General features: G+C 45.0%; 2 protein-coding genes across 2 annotated transcripts; both read left to right on the top strand.

The window, feature by feature from the left end:
• The first annotated feature begins 664 nt into the window (after positions 1-664).
• LOC131285364 (uncharacterized) lies at positions 665-8,785 on the top strand. Its single transcript, XM_058314216.1, has 5 exons — positions 665-2,258; positions 2,652-3,100; positions 5,900-7,520; positions 7,794-7,976; positions 8,751-8,785. Exons 1-5 carry the CDS (start codon positions 665-667, stop codon positions 8,783-8,785), a joined length of 3,882 nt encoding a protein of 1,293 aa, XP_058170199.1.
• Positions 8,786-10,732: 1,947 nt separating this feature from the next.
• On the top strand, positions 10,733-12,941 carry LOC131285363 (transmembrane protease serine 9-like; the record flags this gene model as incomplete). The annotated part of the gene is made up of 2 exons (XM_058314215.1): positions 10,733-12,341; positions 12,643-12,941. Coding segments are annotated over 2 exons (1,908 nt in total), but the record flags the coding sequence as incomplete, so codon positions are not given.
• Positions 12,942-14,871: the final 1,930 nt, after the last annotated feature.

The following is a 14,871-nucleotide window of genomic DNA, read 5'->3' as shown; positions in this document are numbered from 1 at the left end:
TATCGTTTAGCAATGTCCGGTTTTACTTTTAGTTTGAACTAAGACATGGTTGGTCAGTCACAAGCAAATCGACGTTCTACCATCAATTTTGACGAAAATATCGGAAAAGGTGCAGAAGGTGTCGTTTGAGAAAAACGTGGTTTAAAATACAAACAAACAGAGACAGTCTGGCTTTGGAAGACCACAATAAGTGAATGAATTTATGGAAATCGCTGTATTTGTGAGCATGGGAATGTTGGATTGTTGGTGGTTCCCCAGAATAAAAAGTTGTTAGCAGAAAAGCACTTACGAGAGGCAAAATAAACAGCGATTCTGAAGGATCATTTATCAGAATTAATTTACCAAAATCAATTGTCTCGGTCCTCACATCACAACTCACACAAAACAACACAGCAAAACCCACGCGAAACAAATACACAACTCAATCTTCCCGGTGCACACCCGCATTGACGTAAGTCATAATAATCGGCCGTAAGCCGATAGTAAACACTCAAATCAGTTCTCGCGGTGGGCATTCACTTCATTCATCTCAATAAACGAACGTCTACGGTGCAATCTCACCCCAGACACTTACCCAAAATTCGCCCGAATCGTCATACACCTCTCCCAAGTGGAGTTGATAACCTTCCCGAGTCGCAATCGGATGGATTCACTATCAGTCGTGATGATGGAGGGACCACGATCAGGTCGTAGTCTCATCTTCCTAGCGTTGTTCTGCTGCCTTGGACCGTACCTTACACCAGCCGTGCAGTCCAAGAAACAGTCAACTTGTGATCGTACATACGCCAGTGATGTAAAGTGTGGCATGATAGTGCTCCATCCATCGTCCCTACCGAAACACTCGGCGGAAGCGGTCCGTGGAGAGTTCCCCTGGCATGTGGCCATCTCGCAACTGGAACAACGTGTTCCGGTTTACAGCTGCGGAGGATCGTTGGTGAGAGATCGATTCGTGATCACAGCGGCCCACTGCGTCATCAACGCCAACAATGGCTATCCGCGTTCAAAGGATAGCTTCCTTGTACAACTAGGACATCATGAGTTGGGCGTTGCTGAGGAAGGTTGCAGCCAAACGGTAGGTGTCCAGACGGTCTATGTACATCCGGAGTATCGCAGTGGAGTTCAACGGCATGATCTGGCGATACTGGAGTTGGAACGACCCGTTCGCTTCAACGATCGTGTCCTCCCGATTTGTCTCGACAATGACGATGAGGATCAATCTGGAGCGTTCTATCGGAACGTAGGAAAAGTACCCGGGTGGGGTTACACCGAGTTCGATGACGTCTCAAGCTGGCTGCGTATGACCGAGGTTCCGATCGTCAACTACACCCGATGTCTGTCGAACAACCCGGACGGATTCTATCACTCCATTCACGATGGAATGTTTTGTGGTGGTTATGCCAACGGGACTAACGTCTGTAACGGTGACTCGGGCGGTGGACTCGTCACGTACCGCAACGGACACTGGGAGCTACAGGGTATCGTATCGTTCACTGCCCTCCGGGAGGACATGGACAAAGTTCTTTGTGACACGCAACAGTATGCCGGCTTCGTGAAGGTACGCTACTACAAAGCTTGGATAGGAAGTATTATCTCCGGCGATTGGGAATGGATAGGCAATGATGAAAACGAACGAGAACATACATCTCCGAAAACAGCTGAAGCGTTGAAGGTAGTGCCCGATTGTGGTAAAAGACAGATCACCACGGTACCACTGATCGTTAACGGTGTTAGAAGCCTTGCAGGTCAATGGCCCTGGCATGCGGCCATATTTGGCGTATCCAAGCGATCCCGTGAATACTTGTGCGGTGGAACACTAGTGAGTCCTAGCTATATCCTAACCTCAGCTAGCTGCGTGACCGATTGGCACCCACGGAAGCGTCCATTTGTTGTGCAACTTGGTCAGAACCAGCTGTTCGAAAGCTCCATCACAGGCCGGGAGGTACGAGTTCTTGAGGTGGAAACGAGTGATGATAGCTCAATGGCTCTGTTACGGCTGGAGGCGGACGTGCAGTACGATGACTACATACAGCCCATCTGCCTGCCTACACCCAACGACACAGATAGCTCGGCTGAGACGGGGACAAACGAAGGCAAAGATGGGTTGATTGTCGGGTACGGGCAGACCGATCCAACCGGGGATCTTTCACCATTTCTTCAGGCCACTCTGATGCCGATAGTTGACAGTGGTCTCTGCATGGTTTACCGCATCTTTGATAAAAAGGAAGCGCACAAAATGTTCTGCGCCGGCCATGGAAATGGTAAGACGTGGTTTTCTATCTTAGTTGCTACTGTAATATACACTGTTTTCAGGGCCAATTCGTCGGCATCAAGCTGCTCTTTGTTGATAGTAGGCAGCCAATTGGACGCGCACGGTTTTTGTTTGGTTTCGTTAGGAAGCACTTTGGGCTTGTCAAGTTTAACTTTGCCGTTATCGGTAGCAACATTGGCACGACGAGAAAAGGTCGCGTTGTTGTCGCGCCAATGTTGCTACCGATAACGGCAAAGTTAAACTTAACAAACCCAAACTGGTTCCTAACGATGCCAAACAAAAACCTTGCGCGTGCAATTCGCTGCCTACTACTGGCAAAGAGCAGCTTGATGCGAACAAACTGGCCCTGAAAACAGTGTAACACGCAAACAATTCTCAACAGGTACGAACGCGTGTAAGGGTGATGAAGGTGGTGGATTCTACGAAGAAAATCGGCATGGTGCTTGGACCATCACGGGCGTCATCGGAAAGATCAATCTCTACCGAAAGCAGTGTGACCCGTACGGATACGTCGGACTAGCTGATGTCGTTCACTACCTCGAGTGGATAATGGATCGAATTCGAAGTGCCCTGTCGCTCCCGAGTAGAGTGCCCCCAGATACATCGCATTCTAAGAGACCCCCAAAAGGATGTCGGCGGAAGCATCATCGACACCATCACCATCGGGAACAGGAGCATCAGCATCGCCAGCAGCATCGGCGCACTAATGGTTCCGGATCGAAGGAGAGCGGCTCCAATGAGGACAGTAACGAACATACGGATCCTTCGATTACATCGGCGGTGAAGAATGTTATGCAGGCAAAGGTCGACCTGGTGAAAGATATCCACACTGTAGCCAGTTCGAAGATAAAGAAAATTTTCGGTTAATATTATTATCTTCCTCACTTGCTCTTTTCGTACGAGGTGGATGCCACCAGTCCTGCCATCTAACTGAAGTACATTCCCGTTTTACTGAAGGACGAATCTTCGCGATGCGGAGTATTAACAATCGTTCCAGGTATTTTTGTTACGCCTTCTTTTAATATCGCAATACATCAAGCAAGGCAAACGATATTCAATCGAATGTCCAGTTACTTCTCAGAAGATGGACGTCAAGGGCTGAGTGTTGAAATATCTCCTAGAAGACTCTGTGTGTGTCACCACTCTTAGAACCGCATGCACTTCATATGATAAGTTTCAGATGAAAAACCCGCATATAATGCTTCGTAAAGCTGAGTTTTAAAATAAACTTCTTTATCCAAGAGGTCATTTGTATTGTTTCGTTTCGTGTTATTATTTTACGATAGTTTGCTGTATTTTCTACTAATCTACTAATCAAAAACCTCATTTTGAACAGTATACCCAATCAAATGTATTCTCTTGAATCTTAATTTATAACTTATAACCTATTGATATGGAAGAACCCCCAATGTGTAAAGAAACTGATAAGCAGCTAAACATTTTTCAACAACAACATATCATTTAATTTTCTGTAATGTGATATGCAATGTGTGTACAGTATGCCGTAATGTGACTCACTTAAGAATACAAGGAGATTTTCTGAGTGTTGGAACCGCTGTAATGTCTCGGTCCAACGAAGCTGGCGGAACGGAAACGTCGCCGCGACGGCGATGTTATTTGAAAATGTATAAAAGGAAGGATGAGTCTTCGTCCTCGTCGTCATACGTAAATTAGAAAAGCCAGACGATTTTTTGGCTATTGCAGTTACAATAAAAAAGTTTTTCACATAGGCAAGAAAAGCTGGGTGCTTTCTTTTTTTTCGTTCCACTTAGAGTCCGCGTTAAAGACAATCTGTCTTTAACACTTAGTGTTACAATTGATTGTAAAGCAGTAGGAGCAGAGTTCAATTCTGTGTTACGTAACATAGAACGCTTCGAACCCGTTATGCGTGGCAACGGTACGGTTCTAATGAATGAATGAATGAGGCCTCTCAAGCTAGCGCGTGCTCAAGCTAAGGGTGCTACGGGATGCGACCGATTGCCACTTTATTCCTCACTTCCCAACGATAAGGAGTAGTTGCGGTCGCAACACAAGGTTTTTCATGGCGCCACGAGATAAAAGGCGCTACGAGATGCAACCGTTCGCCACTTTATTTTTAATTTCCCAGTGATAAGGAGTAGTTATGGTCGCAACACACAAGTTTTCTTTTATTTTAACATGAATAAAAGTTTGCATGTTAAACCACAACTCACAACAACTCCATGAGCTATTTCTACAACGATCAACCTTGTGTTAGGTTGATTTCAAGCTGTCCTTTGTTTTGTCCGATGGTTTAATGGCCATTTTCCAGCAGGCTTAAGACTTTAGCTTCATTACAAAAAAAGGTGTACTGCCATAGGTTTAAAACAATCCAATATGGCTTTTTACACAATCGTTCGCTTACAGAGCATGAGCATAATTTTACTGATGTTTCTAGGAATTGCAAAGCAAATAGCGATATGAAAAAGCTTCACTTATTAGAATTGTTTTAACACATATTACATGTCTATGGGTAAATGCAACAAATTAAAACTAATTGAGCATTTCCACTAAGTTTATCAACAAACAATCCCGAGCCTAGTTCAAGTACAAAACCTTGTATAACGCCTGTTGCGTGGGTGAGTACTACGAATGCACACACACACTCTTATCACTTCTTGGACAAAACTATTTCATTCAACAATTCAAACCGAACGAGATGCATCTCCAAGATTGATAGAAATGCTGAAGCTCTACTCATTAACTACTTTTCCGGTGGAACACTAGTGAGTCTTATTTAAGTCCTCGCCTTGCCCACTTGGGTCACTGATTTGCAAACCAGATCCTTCATTCAATTTAGCTGCTCCAACGCTCTATTACAGGGCACGACGTTGGTTCTTTTAAAGCTGCAGGTTAAAGTTCAGTACGGAGACTATATACATCCAATCAGTCTCCCGACTACGGAGTATAATCATCGATTACGGTCAGCCAAATGCCGGGGAGTCACAACCAAACTATGTACAGAACACAAAAATGCCATGTAAGCTATAAGTTATGGGCGGCATGTTTGACGAAGGCAATCACTGATATGCCATTCTCCAATAAGTGGCTGACAAATAGCATCGGAAGAATCCTGACGGAACAACACCGTAACCATCCCGTTTATTACTTTCATACAACACTGATTGTTCTGCTTCTGTTCGTGTTGATAATTATTTGCGTGGCTCAAGTTTTCCCTTGGCGTAGACGACCTTCGGCCTAACCTGCCTCTACAGTATACTACAGTTAGTATACTTACAGTTCCTTTTGTGAACGTGAATAATCAAACCTCTCGTACAAGGGTAATAACCGATTCCATTTCATGCATAACAACATAATCGACTGCGTTTATTAGCAAACTTGGGTGTCCCAAGTTTAATTTACATCTAAGTATAAGAACTGTTATGCCAAAACAAGGTGAAGGATGAATGGTGATTGCGTTAATACACATACAACAAACCCGAAACTGATTGACATTCAAGTATGATGCTCTCCTTCTGTTATAGGAAAGCAAGCGTCAGTAAACCCCAGTCCTGTACCAACTCTTATCAGTTCACGGTTCAGTTGAACCAAATTCATTCGCAATGAATGCAAAAGTTGAGTAGATAATCTGCACATGCTGTTTTCAACTAGGACCCGCTATCAGTCATGAAAATGGAAGTGCCGCGATCAGGTCGTACACTGAAGATACTCTGTCTAGCGTTGGTTTGTGTTGGCCCATACTTTACTCCACTCGTGCGATCAGAGAACCAGTCAGATTGTGATCGCACATACCCCAGTGATGTACAGTGTGGACTACCACTTGTCGGTCCATTGAACGCAACCTTCTTGCCGAAACACTCGGCGGAAGCGGTTCGTGGAGAGTTTCCTTGGCATGTGGCCATCTTCCAAAAAGAGTACAGTAGCCCGGTATACGCTTGCGGAGGATCGTTGGTGAGCGATCGATTCGTGATCACAGCGGCCCACTGCGTCGTCAATTCAAACACCGGCTATCCACTATCAAAGGACAGGTTCTTCCTGGAGTTAGGATACCACGAGCTGGGTGTGCCTAAGGAAGGTTGCACTCAGGATCTACGTGTGAAAAACGTGCACATGCATCCGCAATTTCGCAGCGGTTTTCAACGGCATGATCTAGCGATACTGGAGTTGGAACGACCCGTTCGCTTCAACGATCGCGTCCTCCCGATTTGCCTCGACGATGACGATGAAGATCAAACTGGGGCGTTCTATCGGAACGTAGGAAAAGTACCCGGGTGGGGCTACACCGAGTTCGATTCCGTCTCGAGCTCGCTGCGTATGACCGAGGTTCCGATCACCAACTACACCCGGTGTCTAAACAACAACCAAGGAGGTTTTGCCCACATCATTTATGATGGAATGTTTTGTGGTGGTTATGCCAACGGAACAAACGTCTGCAACGGTGACTCGGGCGGTGGACTCGTCACGTATCGCAACAAACGCTGGGAACTACAGGGTATCGTTTCGTTCACTGTCCTTCGAGAAGTCAAGGGCAAATTTTTGTGCGATACGCAACATTATGCGGGTTTTGTAAAGGTACGCTACTACAAAGCTTGGATAAGCACAATACTCACCGCTGAAATTGAACCGATGACAAACAAGGAAACAGAAGAAGGAACGATCCCGAAAACGACAACATCGTCGAAGCTTCCGACCGATTGTGGTAAACGACGTATCACCACAGTGTCAGCGATCGTTAACGGTGTTCGTAGTCTCGCGGGACAATGGCCCTGGCATGTGGCCATATTCGGTGTTTCCGAGCGATTCCGGAAATACTTATGCGGTGGAACACTAGTGAGTGCTAACAATATCCTAACCGCAGTCAGTTGTGTCACCGATTGGCACCCCCAAAACCGTCCGTTCATCGTACAACTTGGCCAAGCTCAGCTGTTCCAAAGCTCTATCACAGGCCGGGAAGTACGAGTCCTCAACGTGGAAAAGAGCGACGATAGCACCATGGCTCTGTTAAAGCTGGAGGTGGACGTTCAGTACGATGACTACATACAGCCGATCTGTCTGCCTGCCACGGCTCATGTCGACGGCTCCGACTTAGTTGGGACCCGTATCGGTACAGATGGAGTGATTGCCGGCTACGGTGAGACAGAGCCCGAAGGATCAGAACCAGACTACCTTCAGTCCACAACAATGCCCATCGTCGACAGTAAGATATGCGTTATGCATGGCATCTTCGACGAAGGTAGTGTAGGCAAGAAGTTTTGCGTGGGTCATAGAAATGGTAAGTAAAGTTTCCTCGGAATCTAAAATCTCGGTTTGTTCAGGAAGACTACTGATCGTTGTGAACATATGAATCACTTCTCAACTAAAACAATCCGTTTCAGTTCCTAGTAATAATTGTCTTCTAACATGCACACTTATAGCGAAGACACTCAATACGACTAATAGCTGGTTTCCGAAAAAAAAACCAAAATGCTTAGAAACGATAACTTTATAAGAGCTGATAAACAATTTCCTCAAATGAGCTTCTACATCCCTCTACCCTACTCCGTAGGTTCGGGCGCATGTACCGGCGATGAAGGAGGTGGATTCTATGTGGTGAACGAGCAAGGCGTATGGACCATCAGGGGCGTCATTGGCAACATCAAACTCGATGGTAAACGATGCGATCCAACGGGATACATCGGTCTGGCCGATGTGCCGTTCTACAACGAGTGGCTAACGAATCGCGTCGAAGGTGTCTTGACTGAAAACGCCAACACCGTTAACAGACTGGTTTTTTTCCAGGCTAGTTTGACTATTTTGTTTTTGCTCGTATTGTTCATTGTTTGCCTCTGTTGCACAATAACAGTGCTTTTATTCAGATTTTCACGAAATCGTAAATCCAAACAACCATCGACACATTGACGAAATCATTTTCATCGCTTATGACTTGTGACCGATGGATTTGGGGAAAAAACCTCAATGTGTAAAGGAGGGAAACCGATAAGCAGCAAACAGTTTTTCGTTTTGTTAATACTTGGGTGATAATCAAGGCAAGATAAAAACTCACGCTTTTAAAAAGCAATCGTCGTAGCAAATTTGTATAGAAAACAATAAAAAATACAAAATGAACGTCCACTGCCTGGCTACTAAAGGACATGAGAATTATCTGATTTAGTTTAGTGGATGAAGGAACAATTCGTTGAGAACTTAGTTTGAGAATTTATTTTACGTGTGTAAGATACTTAACGTTCCACAATTTCCAGGCAATATACGAATCATAAAAAACGTGGCAACGTATAACATTATTCAACTTGTGATATCAAACGAACATTTCTTTACACTGTGAAAAATCATTGTAAAAATTACATAATATTGCTGTTTTAGTTTTTTATGTGTTGAACTATCATACAATATTTCTCTATACAATTTCTACAGTCCGTACCATTCTTAAAGGGATTCTATACAAATGTATGTGTGTATGCAAGAATATACGTGTTGTGCGTGGCAATGGTCCGATTTGAATCAGGGCCCGAGGACAAAGGGCGCTACAATAAGGAGTAATTGCAGTGGCACTTTTTTTTTTGTGGCGCTACTTTCTTCCTCACTTCCCAGCGATAAGGAGTAGTTGCGGTCGCAACACAAGTTCTTTTTTCGCGGCGCCACGCGATAAAAGGCGCTGAGAGATGTGACCGATTGCCACTTTATTTCTCACTTTCTCACGATAAGGAGTATTTGCGGTCGCAAGATTTTTTTTTATTTTAACACGTATAAAAGATTGCTTTCAAGGTTTTCTCTAACCCAAAAACAACATATTCAGAATAAGAATTTCGGAATGCCTCACTCCTCATGAAGCCTTCCAGAGCAATTGTTGAATAGAAGGCAGGAGAGTCCATCGCCTTGCCTCAAATCGTGGTGGGATTCAAATGGATCCAACAGCATGTTCAAAATGCTCACCTTACCAGCACCCTCTCCATTGTGGCCTCTAGCAGCCGTATCCGTTTCTCGAGAAAGCTGTGCTGCTTCATGCTGCCTTCGATGTGTAGTCGATAAGAAGGTCTGGTTGTCTTGGCACTTCTGGAGGATCTGCCGTAGAGTGAAGGTCTGGTCGGTGGTGGATTTGCCTCCAACAAACCCAGCATGGTAACTTCCGACGAAAACTGTAGCAAAGGGCGCGAGTCTGCGGAAGTCTCTACATTTAGAGTATCTGGGATAAGATTTTGTAGGTAGCATTACGGACTGTGATGGCTCAAAAGTTGGCATTCTTCATTTTAGTCCATTCTGTCACCATTCTTGTACATTGGATGGATAACACCCAGCTTCCAGTCCTCCTGTATACTTTACTGTTTCTAAATTTTCACAATTAACTGCCGAGTTTCTCCAGATTGAGATCCCTCAATTAATCATCCGACTCCTCGAAGCGACGCATCTTGCTCTCGAAGAGTCGGGTTTGCTGTGTCCTCAGTCCTTTGTAGTGAGTCACGTTCTGACGGGTTTCGCGCGGCAGCATTCATGCGTGCGCAGCGTTCTTTTCGGATAGTGCCCGCCTGTACTCTTCACCGAACCACTCCATATTCCCACTGCTCGGCTGTGCTGCTGATGACTGGCTACACCATACACCAGTGGTCATGGAGTGATATTGTGGCGGTCGCGTTGTTATCAAGTACCGCTTTCCCAAGTACTGACGCAGTGTGTTGACATCGCAAAGCATCTTTCGTAGCTTCACCATAACCAGGAAGTGGTCTGAGTCGACGTTTGCGAGAAGCCTTCCGTCTATTAGAACGTGGTCTATTCGGGAATATGTCTGTTGTGGTGATCTCCAGTTGTATCTGAAACGAGGTTTGTGCTAGAAGAAGGTGGTACAGATGTCCATGTGCCTTGAGGATGTGAAGTTTATTAGCCGGAGGCTGTTGTCGTTGATTAGCTGGTGGACACCACAGCTTTCAATCGTTGGTTTATAGGCCTTCTCTCGCCCGACCTGAGCATTAAGCTATGACCTATCTCGAGCTGCGTATAGAGAGGTAGATCATGCAATCGCTGCGGTAGTGACGCTCCCAAACTTCCGTCTCACTTCGTCAATGAGTATTCTGGTACTCCCGGGTGAGTTAAGTGAGCTGCATTTTCATGTACCGAGCTTCCAAACGAGGCCTCTTCCCAACTCATTCTAGTTGGATATCGGGACAGAAGGTACAGCCGCCCGTCATATGGGGCTGCGTTTATCAGCAAAATTGGATGTCCCAAGTTTAATTTACATGTACGTAGAACTGTTTTGCGATTAAAAAACCAAAACAAAGTGAAGGATGAATGACGACTGGGTTGATACACATACAAACCCGAAACTGATGCTGCTTCTGTTGTAGAAATGCGGACGTCAGTTGCTGTAGGCGCCATTCCAGTGCCAACTCTTATCAGTTCACGGTTCAGTTCAACCAAATTCATTCAACACAATTGTTATGAAAGCCAAAGTTGAGTAGATAATCTGAATATGCTGTACTCGACTTGAGTCCATAATCAGTCATGAAAATGGAAGTGCCGCGATCAGGTCGTACACTGACCATAGTCTGGTTTGCTTTAGTCTGGTTTGGTCCACACTTTACACCACTCGTTCAGTCCGAGAAACAGTCAGCTTGTGATCGTACATACCCCAGTGATGTACAGTGCGGTATAACAGTGCTCCGGCCGTCAAATGGAACCTCTTTGCCGAAGCACTCGGCGGAAGCGGTCCGTGGAGAGTTTCCTTGGCATGTGGCCATCTTCCACCAAGAGTACAGTAGCCCGGTGTACGCTTGCGGAGGATCGTTGGTGAGCGATCGATTCGTGATCACAGCGGCGCACTGCGTCGTCAATGCAAACAATGGCTATCCACTATCAAAGGACAAGTTCTTCCTGCAGCTAGGATACCACGAGTTGGGTGTGGCAGAAGAAGGTTGCACTCAGGATCTAGGTGTAAAGAAAGTGCACTTACATCCACAATTTCGCAGCGGAACACATCGACATGATCTGGCTATGTTGGAGATAGAACAACCCGTTCGTTTCAACGATCGCGTCCTACCGATTTGTCTCGACACGGGCGATCAAGACCCTAAGAGTCTGTTTTATCGAAACATAGGCAAGGTTCCTGGCTGGGGCTACACCGAGTTCGATGAAATCTCTTCTTGGCTCCATATGACCGAGGTTCCGATAGTCACAATGACCCAGTGTATTTCCCACAACCCCGTCGGTTTCGCCCACACCATTCACGATGGAATGTTTTGTGGTGGTTATGCCAACGGGACAAACGTCTGCAACGGTGACTCGGGCGGAGGACTCGTCACGTATCGGAATAAACGCTGGGAGCTACAGGGTATCGTTTCGTTCACCGGCCTTCGGGATGAAATGGATAAATTAGTTTGCGACACCCATCAGTATGCGGGATTCGTGAAGGTACGCTACTACAAAGCTTGGATCGGTAGTATTCTCTTCGGTGACAACGAATTGGCAATACACAACGAAGAAGCACAAAATACATCGATAACGACAGAATCGTCGAAGCTTCCGACCGATTGTGGTAAAAGACTGATCACCACAGTGCCAGCGATCGTTAACGGTGTTCGTAGTCTCGCGGGACAATGGCCCTGGCATGCGGCCATATTCAGCGTCCACCAGCGATCTCGTGAATACTTGTGCGGTGGAACACTAGTGAGTGCTAGCTGTATACTAACTTTAGCTAGTTGTGTCACTGATTGGCACCCCCGAAACCGTCCGTTTATCGTTCAACTTGGTCAAGCTCAGCTGTTCCAAAGCTCTATCACAGGCCGGGAAGTACGAGTTCTCAACGTGGAAAAGAGCGACGATAGCACCATGGCTCTGTTAAGGCTAGAGGTGGACGTTCAGTACGATAACCACATACAACCAATCTGTTTACCGAGTACGGCTGATGTCGTCGACTCCGACTTTGCTACGAGTCGCGTCGGTACAGATGGGATGGTAACCGGCTACGGTCAAACAGATCCTACTGGACCACTATCACACTACCTTCAGGCCACCCTGATGCCCATCGTCGATAGTAAGATATGCGTTATGCGTGGCATCTTCGACGAAGGCAGTGCTCTCAAAATGTTCTGTGCGGGTCGTGGTAATGGTAAGTAATGTTCCTTTGAAATTGTGATTTTCTTCAGATTGTCAATCACAACAATACGACTCGTTCTTTTACGAACTGGATGACTCGCTCCCACGGGTTGTTTTGTAGCTCATGTCGAGTTATTATTACAGCTATTAGTGTTCCTCATTCGTGAAATTTTTCTGGTTCGAAACTTCCACAAATCCCAATATTATTGAGAGTAGGACGCACTACACTTTCGACAACTTTAAAGATCTTAAATATTCCTAGAGAACTATAAACCAGTCAGTTGAATAAATTGCGTATACGTATCACTCTACAGGTACAAACGCGTGCAAAGGTGACGAAGGTGGTGGATTCTACGAGGTGAACCAGCAAGGGGCATGGATTATCACGGGCGTCATTAGCGGGATCAAGCTCTACCGCAAACGATGCGACCCGAAAGGATACGTCGGGCTAGCTGATGTGCCATTCTATATCGAGTGGCTTTTGGATCGGATCGGCAGTATCGTGGCAGAACCCTCAGACACTATCAACAGCCCAGTTACCACCGAGGTCTCAGATAAACACAAATCGGAACAACAGGTGTATCACGAACAGCAACAAAATAGTGGATATTGATAAGTTTATTCAACTACAATGGTATGGTTATGTTAGTTAATACTCTATGATCGTTAAGCGGTTTCCTATCGTATTGTGCAATGTTTCTAAAGTGATTCTTCATTTAATTATATACGGAATCCAAAATGTCAGTGTTTTGTTTAGTATCTGAAAACAAGTACTTTTTAAACAAATTTTAATGTCGCACATTCAAAAACACACATTCAATCATTAACCATACATTTTTTCTTGTAAGTTAATTGGCGCATTTTTAAACAAGATCTTTTGACAATGCGGGTTTCAGTTTTACAGAAAACCGTACGGTACTGAACGTTTTTGTAAAAATCCAACTAGCCGACCTTTCAAGAAATAGAACGAACTTTAACTTTACACTTGATACAACTACTTGCTTAATAGAAAATATTTCCTAACAAATCCAAAGAAACTCCTGTAATCCAACCGATTTTCGTGCAGAAAGTTTCACAAACGTAAAGCAATAGCAATGAGTAGAAACACTAGACTCGGACGTATGTTAGAGCAGCAAAAAAAAAAAAAAACAAACTCAAAAGACCCTCCGCCACAGAACGAATACACGTTCCCCAAAGGCACACTCCAAACGTAGGGTCATTAACTTGACGCTTTTGTTTTCGATGGAATCTTCGTGGTTTTTCAAAACCGTACACCCGGTCATGGTTGTGAACACGTGGACGCTTTTCAGCGTTCAGAGCCGAAAGCGGAAAAACAGCCGAAAAACAAGTCGGCAAAGCTGGAACGTGGAACTTTTCTTCCATTCTCTCGAGGGCTGCTCCACACCTCCCGGAACTGCGGTTCTTGGCGGGTTCCACCAAATTTCATGACCGATGAAAAAGGGGCTCTACAGTCAAGATACGACAAGCTAAACGATGATGGTGGTGATGATTTTCCTCTTTTGACCTGACGTTTGGATTCCCAATGCCAGGAACAAATGAAACGAACGAGGTGAAGCAATGAAAATATTCCTCACTCCTGTATGCTCTAAGTAGACAAATTCCCACCGTCGGATTATTACCGAGTCACCGCATCGGTGCGGAGGGATTTGTTGCCCGCGGAATGGAACAGATGTTTGTGGGTCATGAAATAATTGAAAGATTAGCGCAGGTGGTCGTCTGTGCAAAAGGTCCAATTAATGGTTAAACCTTGTTTGGGACGAGTTGCACTAAGGTTCATGCGAAATAAGTAGACCGTCTTAGAATTTAAACTTAAAAAAAACATGATGAAAATCGGAATCGCAAAACTTGTGTCGCTGAACTGCTAGTAAGTTTAGCCAATCATCACAAAAGCCGTTTCCGATCCGAAATCAAATAACCGTTTCCCATACAAGTTGAAGTTTCAAACAGTAAGAATTAAAACATTTTTGAAAACAAATAAAACAATATTATCTATTGTTAGAAAACCAGAAATTCGACAAAGTTTAAATGGTTCTTGAGTTTCTTTCTTCCACATGGTTTAGTATTCTTCGCCATAAACTCCAAAGAATTACAAAGAAGCACCAATTACTTGATACGAACGGGCCTAAATAGTAGCGAAGATCTTAATGATTCCACCTGCAGAGCTATTCATCATGCCGTACCGTACCGTAGGCTCAACGTTTCAAACCGAGCCTCCAACGGTAGAGGCAATAAAGGTTTAACCGTGACCCTTAATGAATAGCCGAGGCATTTCGGAATCATTCTTCACCCCCTTTCTGTCTCACCGTCCGCGGTGATGCATTTCCGAATGGAGAATAGGGAGACCGACCAAACCCGTCTAATCCCCACCCAGGGTATAACGATTTGATATCATAATTATAACCAGGCCCCAAATTAGCTAATGAACCCAATCGTTCGGTTGTGTTTTTTTTTTTTTGGTTCCTTCTCCCATCTTAAACGATTCGCTTTACGAGTGGAATCGCACGCGCGACGTCGTCGCACCT

This window comes from Anopheles ziemanni, chromosome 3 (assembly GCF_943734765.1).
Source record: "Anopheles ziemanni chromosome 3, idAnoZiCoDA_A2_x.2, whole genome shotgun sequence".
In the NCBI taxonomy this organism is placed as follows: domain Eukaryota; kingdom Metazoa; phylum Arthropoda; class Insecta; order Diptera; family Culicidae; genus Anopheles; species Anopheles ziemanni.
This window is presented reverse-complemented; position numbering and strand designations above follow the sequence as displayed.